At 39.5% G+C, this 22,997-nt stretch overlaps 1 protein-coding gene across 1 annotated transcript in view; it reads right to left on the reverse strand.

Moving 5' to 3' along the window:
- adamts7 (a disintegrin-like and metallopeptidase (reprolysin type) with thrombospondin type 1 motif, 7) overlaps positions 1 to 22,997 on the reverse strand; it is a 96,062-nt gene extending 73,065 nt beyond the window's left edge. The window contains 6 exon segments of the mRNA XM_073835709.1: positions 56 to 180; positions 9,056 to 9,139; positions 14,591 to 14,775; positions 14,899 to 15,076; positions 18,135 to 18,502; positions 22,826 to 22,997. Of these exon segments, the coding sequence (XP_073691810.1) occupies positions 56 to 180; positions 9,056 to 9,139; positions 14,591 to 14,775; positions 14,899 to 15,076; positions 18,135 to 18,502; positions 22,826 to 22,997 (1,112 nt within the window).

Genomic DNA, 22,997 nt, shown 5'->3' on the forward strand with positions numbered 1-22,997 from the left:
TGTATTATATATATGTAAAGCAATGTGAAATTGGTTTTCATTATGCCATGTGTACCTAGTAATCAGGACTGCCACATCATGATGGACTGGATGATCATCATTCTTCATATTGATGCCCTTCTGCCACTTACAGAAGCTATTCAGGCTGTTGTCTGCATGATGGGTGATTTTCAAATCCTCCTGATAACAGATGAAAGAATCAAATACATGAAATGGGAAGATTGCAATATGTAAAATTTGTATGTATGAAGAGCTTTCTATATTTGGTGATTTGTAGATTTTACAGCCTCAGCTAACCCAGACTGCAAATAGATAATTGTGTGCTTATTTTCAGAAGGCGTACTTGAGCACATGGCATTTCACTCCTTGGCTACTTCTCCCAAAAGCACTGACATCAAATTATTGTTTCCGTCATAGCAAAATATGATAGCAAATGATTGTCCAACATAGTTCAATGACGCAGTTTACTGAAACCACAGCTCTTCTGAGACACAATCACTATACTGTATATACAGTGCCTTGTGAAAGTGTTCATACCCCTTCATTTTTTTCACATTTTATTACTGTATGTTGCTGCCTTATGTTAAACTGCTTTAAATTACTTTTTTCCAAAAAATCAATTTACACTCTATAATGGCAAAGTAAACATGTTTTTAACATCTTTAATAATTTATTAAAAATTAAAAACCTAAATGATTTAATTTCATAAGTATTCATTCTGGGACAGTTTAAATTTAGCTCAGAGGCATTCATGTTGCTTGTAGATGTTACTACACTTACAGTGTGAAGTTATGTAGCAAATTAAATTAAATAAATATGATTTGGAAAGGCACACACATCTCATTAAAATATTGAACAGCTTAAAATGAATATCAGAGCAAAAGCCAAGCCCTGTGGTAAAAAAAAAACAAAAACAGGACTGCATCATGCCACACATCTGGGGAAGAGTTCAGAAAAAAATGAAGGTTGAAAAACATTGAAAACATTGAAGGTTCACAGAAGCATGTAGTCTCTGTTACCCTTAATGTAATAAATTTGAAACAAACAAGAGCTGGCCTCCTGGCCAAACTGAGCAATTGATGGAGAAGGACTTTGGCTAGAGTGGTGACCAAGAACATGATGGTCACTCTAGTTCAGCTCAATGATCATATATGTAGATGGGAGAAACTTTCAGAAGGACAAACATCACTGCAACGCTCCACCGATCTGGGTTTTATGGTGGTGTGACGATACATGAAAACCTAAGCCTAAAGGACCCTCAGACTGTGAGAAACAAGATTCTGTGGTCTGATGAATCTCAATTCCAAGCATCACATTTGAAGGAAACCAGGCACTGCTCATCACCTGCAAAGTACAATCCCAAAAGTAAAGTGTGCTGGTAGCAGCCTAATGGTGTGGGGCTGTTGTTTAGTGGCAGGGACTGAGGTACTCGTCAGAGTGGAAGAAAAGCACAATGCACCAAAATATTTTGATAGGCTTAAACCCAGTCCAGAGCATTAAGAACCACAGACTGGCAGAAGGTTCACCTTTCAACAGGACAATGACCCTAAGCACACAGCAAGTCTGTGAATGTCCTTGAGTGGCCCATCCAGAGCCTGGGCATTTCTGGAAAACCTGAAAATGCCTGCCAGACCCCATCCAAGTTGACAGAGATTAAGATGTGAAGAGATAAGGAGAAGAATGGCAGATAATTGGCAAATGTTAATGTGCAAATCTTGTTGCATTATACCTAAAAAGACCTGAGGCTGTAAAGGTGCTTCAGATAAATATTAAGGGCATGAATACTTATGCAATGTACTTATTCCTGTAGACTGATGTGGTAAAAAAAAAAGTGCCTTTCGCAAGGCAGTGTAGGATTAACAGACTGACATAAAAATATTGATCAACACACACATATAGCACATCAAACATGGTAAACAGAAGCTTAACTGTGCTTGCATGATGCATGATAATAAATCTCATTCATTTTGTGGAAGCTCAAACGTGCTTGTGTAGCATGCAAGAATGATGTTTGATGTTTTCTATGCATGGGCATAATCAGTGTTTATTATGTGAATAAAAGTCCAATCCTATGAGATTAGAATTGCATTAGGATAAATCATTTTCATTTTTGGGTGAACTAATCTGCAGAGGTTCTCAACTCTGGCCCTCAAGGACCACTGCCTGGCAGAGTTTCCGGCAGCTCCAAGCGTAATCAAACACAACTGAGCAAGCTAATCAAGGTCTTTGGGATTAACAGAAAGCTACAGGCAGGTAAGTTTGATCAAGGTTAGAGCTAAACTCTGCAGGAAAGTGGACCTTGAGGGCCATAAATGAGAAGCGTGTGAAATAAATTGATGCTGAATCTCTGTACCTTAAAGTGTTAAAAGGGGCTAAAGATACCACAAACAACATTCCTTGATAAAATTCTAGTTACAATTTCCACAGATAGAGAGTTCCACAGATTCACACTGAACAGCTACAACTGTTGTCACTCTTCTACTGAGTTTAATCCTTCTTTGCAGACGAAGAGTTTGGTTATTTACACGAGTGACAACCATATTTATATAATGTCTGAAAGAAACACACTGAATAACTAGTTTTAATTACGTACTTAAAAGCACATCAAAGATGTCGAAGAGTCTCTGTTCACAGATGCATGTCTCTGTTCTCCAGATGTGGAGGAAGCAAATCACTTTTTCCAAGTCTGTATTTCTTCACCAAGTTGCTAATATTGCTCTGGGCATAAGAAACTAAAACTCAATGACATATACTGTTCTTATTTATGTTTCTTGATTGCAGCCATGAATACAAACAATTTCTATGATTATTACTGTCAATAAACAAATTTCAGGAGCAACTCTGCAACCTAAGGTACACATGAATAAGGCTTACATACTGGAATGAGAGAGTGAGGAATATTATTTAATTGCAATTATTATTATTGATGTGAATTGATGTGGTATGGTCAGTGAATTTGTTTTTCAGTATGTCAAAGGTTTGAAGAGATTCAGCCTCAGATGCAGTTTGGCACTATCAAATTGCCATTCGTTGATGTGGCAAATGAAAAACCATTTTGTATATCAAAACAAAATCTGTAACTTTTTGCCGTCATGGTCTGACGATGATTTGAGGTGAATTTGGTGAAAATTGGACTTCTAGGACAGTGGTTCCCAACCACGTTCCTGGAGGACCCCCAACACCGCATGTCCTTAATCAAACACACCTGATTCAGACCATCAGCTCATTAGTAGTGTCACGATTGAGCCTCCTTATCAGATCAGTACTCTTGCACCACTCATCATGGACTTCATCCCCCACAAGCCACTGCACTCATCACTGCTCACACCTGCAGCTCATTCACACACTCACACACCTGCAGTTCATTTACACACACTGCATATAAGCCACTCTCACACCAAGCTCTTTGCGAAGTCTTGTATTGCCCCGGCTGCATTTCTGAGCATTTCTTCCCGTGTTTGTTTTCCCGTGTTTTGATTCCTGGACTCCCACTCGTGTTTGATTCTCGCTGTCCGTCCCGACCATTCTGCCTGTGTTTGACTTCGATTTCTGCCTGCCCCTGTGTGTTTGTCTGTACTAATAAAATGCTGCAAATGGATCCGCTTGTCTCTGACCGTCCTTGTGACAGAAGACTTCGCCTCTACAAGGATCCAGCAGCTAGTATGGTGTCATCCGGTTCCAGCACGAATTCAACAGTACAGATCATGCGTCTCAAACAAGGTGAGCGGTCTGTTGAGGAGTATGCAATGGACTTTATCGAATTGGCTAATCAGTCTACTATGGATGAGGCATGCCTGATGATTTTCTTCCGTGGAGGACTCTTAGAGCCATTGGCTTCACTCATGCCCATGTTTGAACCTAACTGGACTTTGCAATATTATATTGACATTGCTCTGCAAATAAGTGGCTCTCCTTTTACTGTGGGAATCAAAGAAGAGGACAACAATGTTCCCACAGTAAAATCCAGCTCAGAGCCACTACGCAAGATGGCTGCCACGCCAGAGTCTGCACACAAGATGGCCGCCGATGTTCCTGAGTCTCCGGCCAAGATGGCCGCCGTCCCTGAGTCCCCGGCCAAGATGGCCGCCGTTCCTGAGCTCCCGGCCAAGAAGGCCGCCGTTCCTGAGTTCCCGGCCAAGATGGCCGCCAACCCTGAGTCCCCGGCCAAGATGGCTCCGTCCAGCCTCCCAGAGTCTCCGCCGATTCAGCCCGGCCGACCAGGGTCTCCGCTGGTTCCGCCCGGCCGTTCAGGGTCTCCGCTGGTTCCGCCCGGCCGTCCAGAGTCTCTGCTGGTTCCGCCCGGCCGTCCAGAGTCTCTGCTGGCTCCGCCCAGCCTTCCAGAGCCTCCGCTGGTTCCGCCCAGCCTTCCAGAGCCTCCGCTGGTACCGCCCAGCCTTCCAGAGCCTCCGCTGGTTCCGCCCAGCCTTCCAGAGCCTCCGCTGGTACCGCCCAGCCTTCCAGAGCCTCCGCTGGTACCGCCCAGCCTTCCAGAGCCTCCGCTGGTTCCGCCCAGCCTTCCAGAGCCTCCGCTGGTTCCGCCCAGCCTTGCAGAGCCTCCGCTGGTTCCGCCCAACCTTCCAGAGCCTCCGCTGGTTCCGCCCAGCCTTCCAGAGCCTCCACTGGTACCGCCCAGCCTTCCAGAGCCTCCGCTGGTTCCGCCCAGCCTTCCAGAGCCTCCGCTGGTTCCGTCCAGCCGTCCTGAGATTCCTGTCTGTCCTGTTCAGGCCACGGAGGCCATTTGTGGACTGTATATTTTCCCCGTTCTGGCCACGGAGGCCATGTATGGACTGTCGAGTTTCCCACCCACCCTCCCTACTGCCCCAGTCCTACCACCTCTGTCTCCTGACAGTCCCTCTGCTCACCTTCAACCCACCTTCGGTGCAGAGGACTTGCCGTGGGACTGCCAGTCTCCATCGGTGCCCTGGCTGGAGGATCCCTCACCATCGCCTCCAGCCTCAGAGTCCTGGACTCCGCCTCGGCCCTCCGACCCTGCGGCTCCACCCCGGCTCTCTGCTCCCTCGTCTCCGCCGTCGGTCCACCAGCTCCACCGGCCTCCATCGTCCCTCTGGCTCCGCCCTGGTCAGTCGTCGCCCCACCTTCGCCTCTGGACTCTACTCCTCCGGCTGCGCCTCGTCACTCCGTCCTACCGGCTCTGTGGACCTCCTCCCTCCCGCGGGCACAGTCTCGGTCCTCTGTCGCTCCGGCTCCGCCGCGTACCTCCGGACCTCCATCTCCGACTTGTTAGCCAGAGCCTTGGGGTCCGCCTTGGCCCTCCGGATCCTCGGTGTCACCCATGACCATCGACTCTCCGGTTCCGCCTCGGGCTCCACCGGCTCCACCTCCGTCGGTCGGCCCCATGAAGGAGCCAACCCTTCCTCCACCATGGCTTCTCCCTCTGTCGGCGCCGCCTCAGTCTCCTGGTTCTCCACCTGCACATGGACCGGGGCCGCCATTCATGCCTCTGTGCCAGGCCCACTCCATCACGCTCCCGAACTGTCACAGGTATTTGGAGCGTCTGGAAGCCGCTCTTAGGTGGGGGGCTCTGTCACGATTGAGCCTCCGTTATCAGTACTCTTGCACCACTCATCATGGACTTCATCCCCCACAAGCCACTGCACTCATCACTGCTCACACCTGCAGCTCATTCACACACTCACACACCTGCAGTTCATTTACACACACTGCATATAAGCCACTCTCACACCTAGCTCTTTGCGAAGTCTTGTATTGCCCGGCTGCATTTCTGAGCGTTTCTTCCCGTGTTTGTTTTCCCGTGTTTTGATTCCTGGACTCCCACTCGTGTTTGATTCTCGCTGCCCGCCCCGACCATTCTGCCTGTGTGTTTGTCTGTACTAATAAAATGCTGCAAATGGATCCGCTCGTCTCCGACCGTCCTTGTGACAAGTAGAGACTCCAAGACCAAGAGAGATGTGCAGTAGTTGGGAACCACTGTTCTAGGAGGAAAGTAGGTTTTCAACATAAATCAAAATGGCTGACAGGAAGTTCAGCTGATTATGCAATTATATAATAAATCCAAGGAATCAAACAAAACCAGTCACATGACAAGTGGCAAAACTGTTTATAAGCTATTAGCTTGTTTTTTTAAAATTCCATTATTAATGGCTTTATATTAATGGTTTATCACTTTTGACCAATAGGTGGTACTGTTACCAAATTGATGTGATGTGATTGATGTAATTATCAATGGATAATGGATACATATTAATAGTTTGTCACTTTTAGACAATAGTTGAGGCAATTACCAAATTGATGTGATGTGGTCAACGTGAAGTGAAAATAACAGAGAAATTTTGTTGCAAATATATCAAAGCTCTGCAGAAATACAATTTGGAATCATTTCAGCAAATTCGTTGATTTGTTAAAAGCAGTTCGAAAAGCAGGTTTTCAAAGAGAAGTTGCTGATTAATCAATGTTCTCAGTATGACCCAGGGAAACTATCAAGACCAGTCGCATGATAATAGGCAAAACTAATCTAAAGCTATTAGCATTTTTTTCAATTTCATTATAATTATTGACCACAAAGCGGTGCTGCCATGAAAGTTTTTGAGTACTTTCAGGGCATAGTGCTGAAGAAAGTTTCGTTAGGATACAGCAATTTGTTCAGAAAATACAGCATTTTACTACAAAATTCAAAATGGCCGACACTCAAAGTGGCTGACATGGAAAAATTGGGTATCGTTCAACGATTGGGGAGGTTCACTACTGATTACAGGACTGGCTTTACTGACTAGATGCGCATTGGATATCCCATGCGATTAATCATGTAGCCCTATCCTGACCACTAAGTGACACTGTGCCAAAACATAAATGCAAGTACCCCAAGGTCATGGTTATTATAACACACACAGTTTGGTTTGAACACGCTGAAGCATTGCAGAGACATAGCCTCATGTCCGTTTTGGCATGCTCTTTGTCAAATTTGCTCATGCGTTGTACGCGCTCTGCCGGAAGCAATCTGTTGCATGTATACGACACTCATTGTTTACACAGTGCACAGAGATTGTGGGTATAGCGGCTATTCAAAATGGTAATTACTTGCACTTATCCTGATTGTTCAAACTGATTTAAAGCTAAAAGATTACGTTTGCTTGCGCAAACTCATCCAGGACTGTTGACTCTTCACCGATTTCCCCTTCCGGTGTTTGCGTATACTGCACCAGAGCACGTACACATGTAACGAGCCAGATGATAAGCTCGTGCTCATGACAGTTGGACGTGGCTGTGTATCAAAGGTAATAAAGGATATAAATACTGTTCAGCTTCTCGCAAAAAAACAATTGTTTCGTGTCTTAGGACATCAAAGTATTGTCACGAGCCACAGGGTGTAATTTGGATTTGTCTGTGCATGTTTTTTTTTACTTTTAAAGGTCTGGTGCCCATCCACTGGAATTATATGGCTAGCAGACTGCAATGGTTTGAGTTCTGCTGAAGAAACAAAGTTACCTACATTCATTTTTGGGTGGACTATCCCTTTAAATTTAAGTCACATTTGTAAGAATCATAACACACTTAAACTTAATGAAAGATAACATCTTGTGTGATTTGTGTTTTAAAGGTCCCATATTGTACACATTTCTGGAGGTTTATTTTAGTTGTCGATGTCCTTAAGAATATATATTTGCGGTATAAGTGCCAAAATCCATCTCAATATATTTTTACAGCTCCTTTTTTAGGAGCTCTGTCAAAAACAGGTCGATTTTGGCCCATCTAATTAATATTCATGAACCTCTCTTCTGATTGGCCTGTTGTTTTCTGAGTGACGCACAGCCAAGCCAACCACAGTTAACTACGGTCATGTATGCTTTAGCCGAGCCCAGAGCCATAGAGAGAGCCTAGCCTGCTGATACTCAACAGGATATTTCAGAATGATCATTAATGATTTTTCTTTTTCAAACACCGAATGCAGTAAGCTACATAACTGTTGCTTTAGTAAAGCCCCTTTCACAATGCGCGCTGATTCTGGAAAATTACGGGAACGAGCGCTGTGTGAACAAAAGCCAGAACCATAAAGGCAGTGTTGTAGTGATGATGCACGTTATCATGCGACTCTTCACGATGAAAAAATACGTGCAAAGTGGAATGAAGCGGCGATCGGGCAGAGCCAGCTCCTCACTATCAGCACTGAAGCACAGTTTGTTCAGGTTAGTTTCAGTTTAGTGAAATGTACACGTCGCATTACATCTCACATCCAAACGTCACATGTCTTTATGGGTTGTGTGTAAAGCAAGCACAGATTCCGGAAAACAACTGTGAATGAACCAAATCAAACAATTCCGGAACAAATCATGGGACACATTATCCGTGTATTTACCGGAATCGCTGTGTGAAAGAGGCTGAAGTTGACGTGCCAGTGGTCTCTTATATTCACGTTGTTCTGAACCTGTGCAATGATGTAGTTTCGACATCTATTGACTGAACAGGGTTTTCTCGACTTATTTTCGTGTTGTTGTTGCTTAGCAAAGTTACGGACACGATACTGTCTGGGTTTGACAAAAGGAGGGTGGGACGTGATTGGTGCTCGGGGTGGTGACTGAAGGCGGTGACTGAGTAGATTGGACGTCACATCTTTGCGGAAGTCACAGTGGCTCGTGAAAATGATCAGCTACTTTAAGCAGGCTGTGTGCAGTTTACTGTGGATTGACTGTTTTGAAACTCATATGGTAGTTACATAGCCCCTAGACCTCAGTTATCATGAAAAAAGCCAGGAAATTTCGATTTTGACAATATGGGACCATTAAATGTTTTTTCTTACTCTCTTAAGAATTCCATGTGATGACACATTTGGAGAATATTCACATTAAGCCACCAAAGCAAAAAGTGAGGAACAGTGATTGCCAACCTAAATCAAAGACAGCTGCAGACCACTGAATTAGGTGATTCATCCCACATTTAAATGCAGCCATCAACAACAAAACATTGCAGTGTGTACGTGGTCATAGTGCACCAGGTCTGTTTTGCAACAATGATGTTGTAGACTGTCTGCCATGTATTTTTAATGCAAGGGTTTGCATGACTGCTTTATTATTTCACTTACCTCATCATTTTCCAGCAGAATGAGGCGCACGACAGCGATGTTGATGGCATTTCCAATGCTGGCATCCCGGAATAACCCTGCCACCTATAAAACACAACATTCTCAAATATGGTATTGTAAATAATTCAAATATTATCTAAAATGTCATCTCAATTTGAGGCTAATCTAACATCACAACTCTTCAACTGCAGTGATTTATACATTCTGGGTCATCAAAATGTTTGTTTTGATGCCCCTGGAATGGAGAACATTTGGATGAAAGCTCTATAAATGGATAGTGTATCTGTGACAGCTGTGTGCGGAGCCTTATATTGCCTATGGTCTTGACTAGAGGAAACGAAAATACTTAACGTTGTAGCATTTTTAATGACTGGTATGGGGAGCATTTAGTGTGAAATAACCTCAGATAGCTTACTGTTGCTGCTGTTTTCAACAAGCCTGAGGAGTGATCACATAATGACAGATTTTTAGGAACGATGACAGCCGAGTTAATCGCAGATCTTTTACAGGGGCTTAGATGAAAGACAGGGAAGCCGAAGCCCCCCTAAATAGGGTCAAGGAATTCCTACGCAGACAAGTAACAAAATAAATCACAGAAAGAATGCAAGAACACTTGATATGACTGACATACTGATATTGAACGAAGGAGTTTAGCACAAACAGATTTTCTGTTGGCAAGATGCTAGAAGTTTTACTCTCATATCAAAGCTCTCCTTGAGGTAAATGTGGTCTGAAATGTGATGAGGCATTTTCTATGCTTCTGTGGTGCTCATTACAAAATGTTCCAGTGAATTAATGAGGCACCTTTGAAGCCGTTCTGTCTTTTTGAGGTGAAGCAACTTCTGCAGACATTAATCTGATCTTTGATGAGTCTATGGCACACTCAAAAGTCTATAATGCCTTGATTTTTTAGGTTGCAGGTACTGTTACACTTCTCTGCAGTGATCAAGCTTACATGGAATATGTTGGCAAATATATTTAGCAAGGTAAGAGATGCAAAGCAAATAAATAAAATACTTGTGATCATTAGTCACTGCAATTAATTAGTGAACTTCTGGGCATAACTCATCCAATTTAAGCCAGAGACATGAATGAAATCTAATATCACATGGCTTGTTAAGCAGATGTGTGCTTTTACTTTTTTAAGCAATCTGGCTAACAATTTATGGATGTACATGTAATAAGAGACCCAAGCCATATCTAGAGACCAGAATATCATAGGAGGTAGGCCCATTTGACATGGACGAGTAAATAACCATCTAGTAACCACCTAGAACACCCTAACACCCAATTAAAAATCACTTGCCAAGTTGCCAACCACCTGAACACTCAAGCAATTGCATGGCAATGTAATAACAACCACTGAGAGCATCTTAGGAATTGTATAACAAATCCTATTATGTTCAGAATTCTGTAATTGTCATTGTAATGAGATGTTTGGTAAAAAGACATTATGAACACATATCAGCAGTGGTACAGTTTGCTTGCATAGAGGATTTCCAGGGCTCAATATTGCCTGAAGCCCAAATAATTGAAAACTAGAGGCCGAAGTAGTTATAGGATATTAATAGAGTACACTGTGCTTGCCTATTTTTCAGTTTTTCTTTTTGAAAAATCACTTCAGACTAACATGGTTGACCACTTCCTACCCAAGAGAATACAAAAAATAGATCAAAGATTCAAATCCATGTCATCAACTATTAAACTGCGAAGCAAAATCTTTCATTTAAAATATCCACTCACATTGATTTTAATGACTAGATTTCACCCCCAAAAATTTGCAGTGTGATGGTAAATGTGACCGCACTTTTAGAATGTTCCTTTATACAGTGGTGTGAAAAAGTGTTGGCCCCCTTCCAGATTTTTTTTTGTTTTGTTTTTTTGCATGTTTGTCACACTTTAATGTTTCAGACCATCAAACTAATTTAAATATTAATCAAAGATAACACAAGTAAACACAACATGCATTTTTGAGTGAAGTTTTATTATGAAGGGAAAACAAAATCCAAACCCACATGGCCCTGTGTAAAAAGTGTTTGCCCCCTAGACTTAATAACTGGTTGGGCCACCCTTAGCAGCAACAACTGCAATCAAACATTTGCGATAACTTGCAATGAATCTGTTACAGCGCTGCGCAGGAATTTTGGCCCACTCATCTTGACAGAATTGTTGTAATTCAGCCACATTGGAGGGTTTTCAAGCATTAACCGCCTTTTTAAGATCATGCCACAGCATCTCAATAGGATTCAGGTCAGGACTTTGACTAGGCTACTCCTAAGTCATTATTTTGTTTTTCTTCAGCCATTCAGAGGATTTGCTGGTGTGTTTTGGATCATTGTCCTGCTGCAGAACCCAAGTTCACTTCAGCTTGAGGTCACGAACAGATGGCCGGACATTGTCCTTCAGGATTTTTGGTAGACAGCAGAATTCATGGTTGCATTTATCACAGCAAGTCTTCCAGGTCCAGAAGCAGCAAAACAGTCCCAGACTATCACACTACCACCACCATATTTTACTGTTGGTATGATGTTCTTTTTCTGAAATGCTGTGTTACTTTTACACCAGATGTAATGGGACACACACCTTCCAAAATGTTCAACTTTTGTCTCATAAGTCCACAAAGTATTTTCCAAAAAGTCTTGGGGATCATCAAGATGTGTTTTAGCAAAACTGAGACAAGCCTTTATGTTCTTTTTGCTCAGCAGCGGTTTTCGTCTCAAACTCTGCCATGCAGGCCATTTTTGCCCAGTCTCTTTCTTATGGTGGAGTCATGAACACTGACCTTAACTGAGGCAAGAGAGGCCTGCAGTTCTTTAGATGTTGTGGGCAGGTCCTATTTAAATGATTCTTGATTGCGAACAGGTGTGGCAGTAATCAGGCCTGGGTGTGGTTAGAGAAACTGAACTCAGGTGTGATAAACCTTCCCTTCATAAAAAAAACCTTCATTTAAAAACTGCATGTTGTGTTTACTTGTGTTATCTCTGATTATTATTCAAAATAGTTTGATGATCTGAAACATTAAAGTGTGACAAACATGCAAAAAAATAAAAAATCATTAAGGGGGCCAACACTTTCCACACCACAGTATGTCAGCATTAGACAGCAAGGTAGCTTACTAAATTGTGAAACAGGACTAAACATAGTTAAAAAGGCTTTGTTTCTAAATAATTTATCCAACAGCCTCTATTAATAATTTATCTACAGCCTTATTAACTGTAGCTATACTCCTAATTTTGAAAGTTGGTTCTAAATTGGTTTATTACCCTTTTTAGTCTGCTCAAAAATACATAAAAACTAATCAAATACTACAAGTCTACATCGCCAGCCATGCCAACTCACGTTTTAAGTTGCAAGACAGATCTACAAGAGGAGCTGCCTAGCAGGAAACTAAGGATAATGGAATGTTTCCCCTTTATAGAATGTTCTTCAATACCAACCAAGTGTCTGGAATGGAAAACTTTTTTTCCCCTGAAGCCTTTTCCATCCTCAAAAACAGAAGCCAGACAAAGCATACAGATTATATTTTGGAAAATGTACCTAACAGGCTGGTTCAGTAACAGGGTCAGCTGACTTGGATCCAGCTCATGAGCAACTAGCAGAATCAGTGCTGCCTAAAGGCACAGTGTAGCTATTTGAGGAGAAGAGAGTCAGCAAGGTAAAAGCTGAAGGGATGAAATGAGGACAGTTTGAAACGACATATCCGAGTTAAGAATGAAAAAAGAAAAATGTGGATTTGAAAACTTTTGGGATTTGTTTCTCTGGGTGTTCCTCACAAGGTGGAGATTAAGAAGGAAGACAACTAACAATTTATTCAATTTGAAAACAAAACAGTATATGTAAGATAGTTTAAATGTGAGTAATGGCAGCTGCCATCACAACGCCAGGGGGTTGCTAGGATGTTTCAGGTTGTTGCCTAAAACCATCCAGTGAATGCTTTGATCATGGGATTATTTTTAAATCTTTAAATAAACTAAACTTAAATCTGTTCAGTTTGAAAAGTGTCACAGGATGAGACATATGCAGATGTTTAATACTTAAAGTTGCAGTATAGAAGATTATACTGCAAAAAACAATTACTAACAATTACATAAAGTGCAAACTATCATTTATGTTAAAGAACTAAAGAAAAATCCTCCATGAGTAATTTGAGGTTTTATATGGAAGCCTGTTTCTGGCGACAGAATAAAAAAAAAAGGTAATTGCGACTTTGTTTCACATAATTCTGTCCTTTTTTCTAAGTTTATATCTCACAATTTAGACATACAAACTCAGATAGGAGATCAAAGTTGCAAGTACCTTTTTTTAAAGTCCAAATTGTGGGATAAAAAGTCGCAATTATCTTTTTTGTTCTGTGGCAGAAACAAAAAACAAAATTGTGTGATGTAAACTCAGAATTCTGACTTTTTTTCTCACAGTTCCGAGTTTACATCTAAGTTTAATTCCTAAAAAATAAACAAAAAAGCCGAAAAGTCTTCCATAGTTTTACATCTTGTAATTCTAACAAAGTCTAAATTGCCAGGCAAACAGTTGCAATTACCTTTTTTTTATGACAAAAAAAAAACAAAAAAAAAACGAACTGCGAAATATAAACTCATAGCTTTTACTTTTTTATTGTGGTTCCGAAATTACATCTTGTCAAAATTGTGAGATAAAAAGTCGCAATTAACTTTTTTGTTCTGTTGTGGAAACTGAATTGTGCGATGTAAACTCAGAATACAGACTTTTTCTTTGCAGTTAAGAGTTTACATCTTTTAATTCTAAAAAAAAAAACCCTCTTAATTGTCAGATAAAACGTTGCAATTACGTTTTTTATTCTATGACAGAACAAAAAAACAGAAAAAGTTCAAATTGTGATAAAAGTCACAAGTACCTTTATTTTTTATTCTGTGGCAGAAAGAGGCTTCTATGACAGAACAAAAAAACAGAACTGTGAATTGTAAACTCAGAATTGTGACTTTTTTTCTCATGGTTCCGAGTTTACATCACATAATTCTAAAAAAAAATTCAAAAAATTCAAAAAAGTCCAAAATGTAAGATAAAAAATTGCAGTTATCTTTTTTGCTCTGTGACTCTGTGACAAGTTTACATCTCATAATTCTAAAAAACATATTGTGAGATAAAAGTCACAAGTTTTAAAATTCTGCTGCAAAAACATGCTTTCATAGTTTTAGAAGACCAAATCTTTTGTACAAAACAAAGTGTTAAAGGGGCACTTCTTCCAAAAATGAAAACTAAATTGAATCACCCATTCCAAACATGTATGACTTTCTTTCTTTTGTGGAACATAAAAGAAGTGACTTTGCTCTTGTTTTACTTTTTTTGTTCACACAGTGAAACTCAACGGAGTATAAAACAACGGGGAACCGACTTTTAGTCAATGAATAATAAAAAAAAAAGACATTTTTCAAAATATGCAAACAGGTTTAGAATGACATGAGGGTTAGTAAATGATGACAGGACAGATTTCTCAAGAATAATAGTGCTGCTTGGGTTCCAAAACACCATGAATTATTTATAGATAGGACTGTTACTCACAATATTCATGACAGAGAGCACATAGCTCACAACTCCTTTCCTCCCATGGTACTCCACCATTTTAGGATCAGCCACTACCAGAGTCTCTACCCACTTCTCAGTGCTTATGGAGCGCTGTCTAATCCGTCTGCGATGTTGCCGTCTCTCCCAGCGCTCTCTTTGCCTCTCCACCTGCTTTGCCCCTCCTAAAGGATCTAAGGAACATTAAAAATGCCCTTGGATCATATGTGAATGATGTGCTTTAATCATGAAAGACGTATGTTCATAAATTATTTAGCCCCATTGAATCCTACACCCCAAAGTCTTACCTCTGACCCCACAGGTCGCGTTAGCTGTGTGCTCCCCAAACAGAGGCTGCACCAGCTGGTGTTCTGATTGGACCGCATGTCTCTTGTAGACTGCATGAGCCTGTGGGGCCGATTCTTCTTGTGCCGACTCCAGCGGACTAATGAAGAATTCCTCTTCTGAGAGCTTGAACAGCCCTGTCTAGAGAGAATACAAGGTCAAAGCCAAATACCCATGCAATCCACATTCACTGTCAGCATGTTTTGCCACAGGGCACCTCCTAATTATTAACACCTAAATATTAAACAGATTTATATTCGGAACTTTAAACTTTAGAACTTTAATAAAAAACGTGTATAATTAATTTGCAGTCAAAGGTTCAGTAATAAACTTAAAAAAAAATTGTAATAAGGTTTTTAAATAAAACTTTCATGGTAAAATGTATTTTTTTAAAACATCATGAATTCATAAATCCCATTTTGTTTTTTGGGAGTCACTCTACATTTAATTTTTAACATGAACCAAATAAAGGTCAAATTTCTGAGGTTTTAAGCAGACTTACTGACCTTGTGAAAAATGTTTTTCCCCTGTACATTTTTGCTTGTTAGGTAAACCACATTACGCAGAAAAAAGTTTTTTTCTTTTTCTTTTAATAAGCAGAGAAATATATACCAAACTGCTTACAGTTTTCTTTTGCAAAATTTCAAACAAGAATTTTTTCTTTATCATCAGGAAAGTTGCAGCAAACTGCAACTTTTTACCTTTCTTTTTTACTTTATGCAACAGCCACCCTTCCCACCCTTCAAGCCATAACATTAAGAAGGGAATGTCCCATCAATTTCCAGTGACTAATGAATTGTTCCTTGCAGTAATTTTAATAAAACAATTAAAATATATGAATATATAGACACTTTTGTCTGTCTGTGTGTTGTGGGTTTTACTTTATTAATTATGTTTTTAATTAACCTTTATTTAACCAGGACTGTCTCAGGAATGTCTGTCCCGTATCAAATTCTCTTCTCTTGACCCCCCTAAATAAGGCTTGATATAAGGCTAATATGACTTGGCTGAACCTGAGAGGTTTAAGTAAATATGCTGGAAAACCCTACTTATTTCAAGATACTGATTTATTGCACGAACAGAGCAAGAACATAACATGAGTGTTTAAACTGCACATGCCCAGTTCAGCTGAAAAAATGTAAAACTTTTTAACTTAATGCTGTTAAACCAAATGTATGAAACAAACTGTTTGCTGAAATATCAACAAAAATGAACAACAGCTGTGTGTGGTTCAACTGAATCAGATTTTTAAGTGACATATAACATCTTTATGAGCATACTGTGCCTTGCGAAAGTATTCATACCCCTTCATTTTGCAGCTCCTTGTTTTCTGCATGTTGCAGCCTTTTGGTAAGTTGCTTTTTTTTCACATCAATCTACACTCCATACACCATAATGACAAAGCAAAAACAGGTTTGTAACAACTTTGTAATTTTTTTAGAAATAAATTGCATAAGTATCCATACCTTATCTGGTAGACTTGAAATTTAGCTGAGGAGCATTTATAGCACTTGTAGATCTTACTACAATTCGATTGGAGTTAACCTGTGGCAAATTCATTTGAATGAGCATGATTTGGAAAGGCTTTAAATAACTCTCAATAAAAGGTCTAAGTTGAAAATGCATATCAGAGCAAAAACCAAGCCCTGAGGTCAAAAGAACTGCCTGTAGAGTTCAAAGACAGGATTGCATCAAAGCACAGATCTAGAGAAGAGTTAAGAAAAAAATTCTGCTGCATTTAAGGTTCACAGAAGCATGTAGTCTCCGTTACCCTTAATAGAAGTTTGGAACAACTAGGACTCTTCATAGAGCTGGACTCCAGGCCAAACTGAGCAATTGATGGAGAGGGGCCTTAGACTGGTAACCAAGAAGCCAAGTCACTCTAGTTGAGCTTCATGATCATAAATGGGAGAAACTTACAGAAGGACAAACATCACTGCAACACTCCACCAATCTGGTTTTTATGGCAGTGTGGCCTCTCCTTAGTGAAGACACATGAAAGCCCACTTGGAATTTGCAACAAAGCACCTAAAGAACTCAAATTGTGAGAAACAAGATTCTCTGGTCTGATGAACCTCAATACCAACTATCATGTTTGGAGGAAACCAGGCATTGCACAGTAGCATCCCAACAGTAAAGTGTGGTGGTAGCAGCAGTTTTTTAGCAGCAGGGATTGAGGGACTTGCAGATGTGCAAAGCTAGTCGCATCATACCTAAAAGAATTGAGGCTGTAAAGGTGCTTCACCTAAATACTGGGTATAAATACTTATGCAATGTACTTATTTCAGTTTCTTAATTTTAATACATTTGCAAAGTTGTCACAAATCTGTTTTTTCTTTGCCATTATGGTGTGTGGAGAGTAAATTGATGTGGAAAAAAAAGTTTAAAGCAGTTTAACATGAGGCTGCAAAATAACAAAAAAATTAAGGGGTATGAATACTTTCGCAAGGCACTGAATATTATGAAGTACAGACCTGAAATTCTAATGTTAAAAAATTGTGTAATTATTGTCTGAGGACAATACTGACATAAACTCACTTTGTGAATGTTTTGGCTATTCATCTGTAAATAAAGTCTTTAGATGCCATGAAATTCTGGTAAAAAGTATACAAGGGGCCCTCACTAATGTCAAAATCAAACCTATGCCCTTGTCACACCTTCACCATAATGCATGAATTGAATCTAGAAATTACATACTTATTTTACAAGAAATTAATTTTACAATAAATACATTTTCTAATAAATAAATTGATCATAACAGAAAACAAGTGTTATGACAATGACCCTAAATCAGTTTGCTTTCTATTTATATTGAAAAGACAGGGTTAACTGTTTGTGTAAGTGACATGATGGGATTTACTCAATAGGACATTGGATTACAGGGATCACCTGTATCAACATCCTTTGTTTGGCCTGGAACAATGTTTATTCCAAACAATCATAACCTTAACCCTTACTCTAACCTCTAACCCGAACCTATTCCCAAAGCTGTCATCGTGGGAGACATCTGGGAATGTTTCCCAAGCCCTGTTAAGGAGTCACTTAGGTCCTCTATGGTAGCCTACAGCAAATTCCTATCCCTAAAATATAAGGTAAATTACAGCATAAGTAGACAAGAATGTTGTTCAGTGTCAAGATACATTTAAATATTTTTACAATTCTACAATGGAACAAAATCCAAACATGCTTATAGACTCACCAGGCCATTGCAAGTGCTCAAAGCTGCTTGCCCCTGCTTCAATGTACTGCTCCAGACATCTCCCAGGAAGTAGCAGAGAGAGTGGCCATGGCTATGTAATGTAGACCCTTGCAGACCACCTTTTCTCCACTCTGTGAGGAATCCAGGCGATAGTAGATGAGGATTTAGGCTGAGGTTAAAGTGCAGGTCTTGACCATCATACTGCAGATGGTAAAAAACCTGGGCCAGGCTCTCTTTGTTTGTTGCTGTCTCTCTCCTTTGAACTCGACTCACGCGGTGAGACACAAGATTGGACAAAAAATATCCCGATGAATCCACTCTAACAGGATGAACAACTTCGTAGTTGGGAAGTCCATCAGGAAAACTATCTACAATAACAGCAAAAACATATTAAGTGGAATAGTTTAATAGTTTGGTGCTAAAACATAAAACAGGTGGGAAAAAAACACAGACTTGAACTGAGCCGAACAGCAACCTGGGTTGGTTTGCATCTGCTGTTCTAGAGGCCTTAAATGAAAATTCTGTCATTAATTACTCACCCTCATGTCATTCCAAACCTGTAAGTTCATCTTCAGAACACAATTTAAGATATTTTAGATGAAATCTGAGAGCTCTCTGACCCTTTACAGACAGCAAGGATACTCTGTGTTGTGCTACTCTTCATAATGGTGCTAGGGTGACATGGAGGAGAATAGAGTTGTTGAATAAAGTCATTATTTTTGCTTTCTTTGCACACAAAAAGTATTCTCCAAGCTTCGTAAAATTACGGTTGAACCATTGATGTCACATGGACTATTTTAACGATGTCTTTACTGTGTTTCTGTGCCTTGGTAGTACCCTTGCTGTCTATGGAGGGTCAGAGAGATTTTGGATTTCATTAAAAACATCTTAATTTGTGTTCTGAAGATGAATGAAGGTCTTACAGGTTTGGAACAACATGTGGGTTAATAATTAATGACAGAATTTTCATTTTTGGGTGAATTATCCCTTTAAAATCAGATGTAAAGTTCACACTGGGGGCCTTACCTCAAGTAGATTAGTAAGATGTACAGTAATAGATATAACATGACCTTTATTAGTCTAACAAGCAACCTTCAACTTATTTTGCCTTACAAAATTGTCAATGGTAAGAAATAATAATGAAATAAAATAACTAGAAAATAATTCACCTTTAAGAAGAAAATAACAACAGCCAGTAAATACCACTAATACATCAGCCTGGAAAAATGTACATTTATTTTCATTGTTTTTTTTTTCTGCATGCACAAATTACATACACAAAAGTTCATTGTTTAAACTGGTATTTTCCTGAAGAGCTCAACACTCAGCTATTCTCATAATGTTCTATCGGATACAAATGAATTAAAGGATTAATGTCTGTCAGGCAAGACATGTAGTAAATGGAAGACTTCAAATGGAGACTTCTGTAAATATTTAGGTATACATAGGGTTTGCTTTAGCTGAGTTTAATGTTGCAAAAGCTCAAATATTTAGTAGTGCAAAAACTTAGTGCCTATGTACTTACACCGGTGTAACCGCCATGAATATCATGGGTTCTTTTGACTAAATCTAGCAAGTGAACATCAAGAAACCACCAAGATAATGCTAGCAACTTAGCATACCAGCTAACAATCACTCTGAACATCTTAGAAATCAGAAAGCAACACTCTGGTTACCACTCTGCACAGCAGGGGTAATTTTTACATTGATAATCACTTCCCCAGAAATTGTCAAAATCTACGTACAGTGCCCTCCACTAATACTGGCACCCTTGGTAAATATGAGCAAAAGTGGATGTGAAAATAAATCTGCATAATTTATCCTTTTGATCCTTCATTCAAAAAATTTACAAAATTCTAACCTTTCATTGAAGACAATAGAACCTAGGGGTGAAATCTCCTTATGAAATAAATGTTTTTCTCTAGTTCACGTTGGCCACTATTATTGGCACCCAATTATTGCAACGTCCTTTTCCCAAGATTACAGTTCCGAGTTTTCTCCAACAATGTAATGAGTTTGGAGAACACCTGACAAGAGATCAGATACCATTCCTTCAAACAGAATCTCTCTAGATTCTCCAGAATCTCTTTATTCCCAGCTTTACAACATTAAAGACCTAGCAGTATTTTTAACTGTGGGCATGGGGTACTTTTTTATCCCTGTCTGCACCAAAACCATCTGGAGGGTTAGCTGCCAAAAAGCTAATTTTTAGTTTCATCTGACCATAGAAGTCAGTCCTGTTTGAAGTTCCAATCATGTCTGACAAATGAATATGCTCAGAGTTTGTTTTTGGGTGAGCCAGGTGGATCTTTTCTTGAAACCCTCTGGAACAACATGTGGTGATGTAGGGGCTGTTTGATCATTTTATTTTAGGCTTTCTGACCCCAAGACTCAACAATTCTCTGCAATTCTCCAACTGTGATCCTTGGAGAATCTTTGGCCACTCAAACTCTCCTCCTTAACCTGCATTAGGATGAAATACACACACATCCTCTTCTAGGCAGATTTGTAACATCTTTAGTTGATTGGAACTTCTTAATTATTGCCCTGATAGTGGGAATGGGGATTTTCAATGCTTTAGCGCTTTTCTTACAGCCACTTTCTATTTTGTGAAGCTCAACAAACTTGTTCTGTGTATCAGAACTACACTCTTTGGTTTTACTTCTTGTGATGGATGATAAGGGAATTTGGCTTTTGTGTTCCTCATATTTATAATCCTGTGGAACAGAAAGTCATGGCTGGACAATTTTATACTCCTAGCCACCCTGGTGTGCTAAAAAAATGTAATATTAATGGAAATATACTTTAGAGATATTTTACTTAGACAAATTTCTAGGGGTGCCAATAATTGTGGCCAACGTGAACTAGAGAAAAACATTTATTTCATAATGAGACCCCCCCCCCCCCCCCAATTTTACATAATTTTACTTTAATGAATGGTTAGAATTTAGTGAATTTTTCAAATGAAAGATCTAAAGGATAAATGATGCAGATTTATTTTCACAGTCACCTTTGCTCATATTTATTAAGGGTGCCAATATTAGTGGAGGGAACTGTATGTATCTTATGTATACAGAATAAATTTTACAAACAAAAAATGATGAAGTATTACACTATTTATTATTTATTACTATCTAACAATACACTACAGATATGACCAAACAACACAGGCAGTTTATCGGAGTTAAAACTTTAAAACAAGGGTGCAACTTTATAAAAAAAAAAAAAAAAATACTAAATGATTTTTTGGAATTTTGTGACACTGTGACTGCAATTTTGCAACTGGAACATTCTAAGCCTTACTGCTCTTTATTTTGTGCCTGCATAAGTTTTAATAAGCGGATCATTTAAATTGCACACTGAATAATTCATGAAACAAATCCATGAATTATCACAATAACAGCAAGCTGATGTCTGTCACTCCATTCAAACCACAGACTAGAATAATATACAGTAAGATTTATGGCAATTATGTGGTAGAGTAAAGACTAAAACAACTTCTCAGGTCTGCATTCTCCATATTCCAATATTTCCCTAGAGACTCTGTAGTACAAACATTTGAACAGTCTTTGTTATGGGACTTCAGTCTGTTCATTGGCAGCCCTGTTGCTTTGACCTACATGATTGTGAAAGCAGAGGGAAACGGCATTACCAGTAGTGTCCGCCAAGAAATGGGATATGGAGTGGGGGATGTATACGCCACCAAGGCAAACATTAGTCAAAGGCACACAAAAGTGCTGTGATGCTGATATTTAGAAACAATTCACATTACAGTATCAATTTGTCCTTACACTTTAATATATTTATTCACAACAGCATTAAAAAGTTCAAAAGTTTTGTTGTTTATTTATTATTATCCAGGAGCTTCACACAGCAGCAATGGATACTGCAATGTGAACTGTGACCCACATTTTTTATTTCCAAAACCTAAACAAGAAAGATGAATTCATAGTTTATAGAGTGCCAGTGAAAAATAAACCAATATGTACCACGTGCAAATCACAAATCATGGCCTAAATAAACAGCTCAAAAAGAAACCTGGGAACAGGACAGAGCTAGAGTAGTATTTGGTAAGAGCATAAAGTCATAAACTGGACCAAATATTTCACTTTTATTTATTACAGGTTGACAGTGTCAGAGGTAATATGATCCCCAAAGTATTAGGTTGCTTAAAAACGCTAGAAGTGCATGAATGTCAACGCATTCGTTGACAAATAGGTTAAAATTCCTATCTGTAGACACATTTTAGTAGGTCTTTTTTCAGAACTACTTCACTTTTCTGAGCCATTTTTGCACTTACTGGTTTTGGAGTGATTTTAGTGGATGTATGAAGTCAGTTCCCTTCAGTTCCTCAAGAGAATAACCACAGGTGTATTTCATCACATTAACTATGAGCATGTTTCATTACACATAACGTTTCACAACCACAAAGTGTCATTCTTTTTGTCTTAATGAGCAGAAAAAAATGCCGTTTTAAAATAAGAAGGCATGAAGATTCTCTGATGAAATATTTTGCTTGCAGTGTGTGCCTTCGTTATATCTCTTTAAAATAAACAAGTGCCCAAAATACTTTTTGGGCCACTGTATACAAACGTCAACGCGCGCACACGCGCACATCATCTGACAAAAAGACAAAAAAATGCTAAAAATCACAGCGTGGGACTATAATGAGACAAGCTCAACCCACTCACCTGCGTCTTGATTATATCCGCTTGCTGTTGTGCTCTCAAACATGGACAGAAGCCCAGCTGTTAACACAAAGTAGAGAGAGAAACTTGCTGGTCCCAAAACTTTAATGCCGCAGTCCAGCTGAACCATCATGTCAAACTGCACAGAGGAAAAGACAGATCACTCCTGGTACAT

This window comes from Garra rufa, chromosome 3 (genome assembly GCF_049309525.1).
Source record: "Garra rufa chromosome 3, GarRuf1.0, whole genome shotgun sequence".
NCBI lineage: Eukaryota > Metazoa > Chordata > Actinopteri > Cypriniformes > Cyprinidae > Garra > Garra rufa.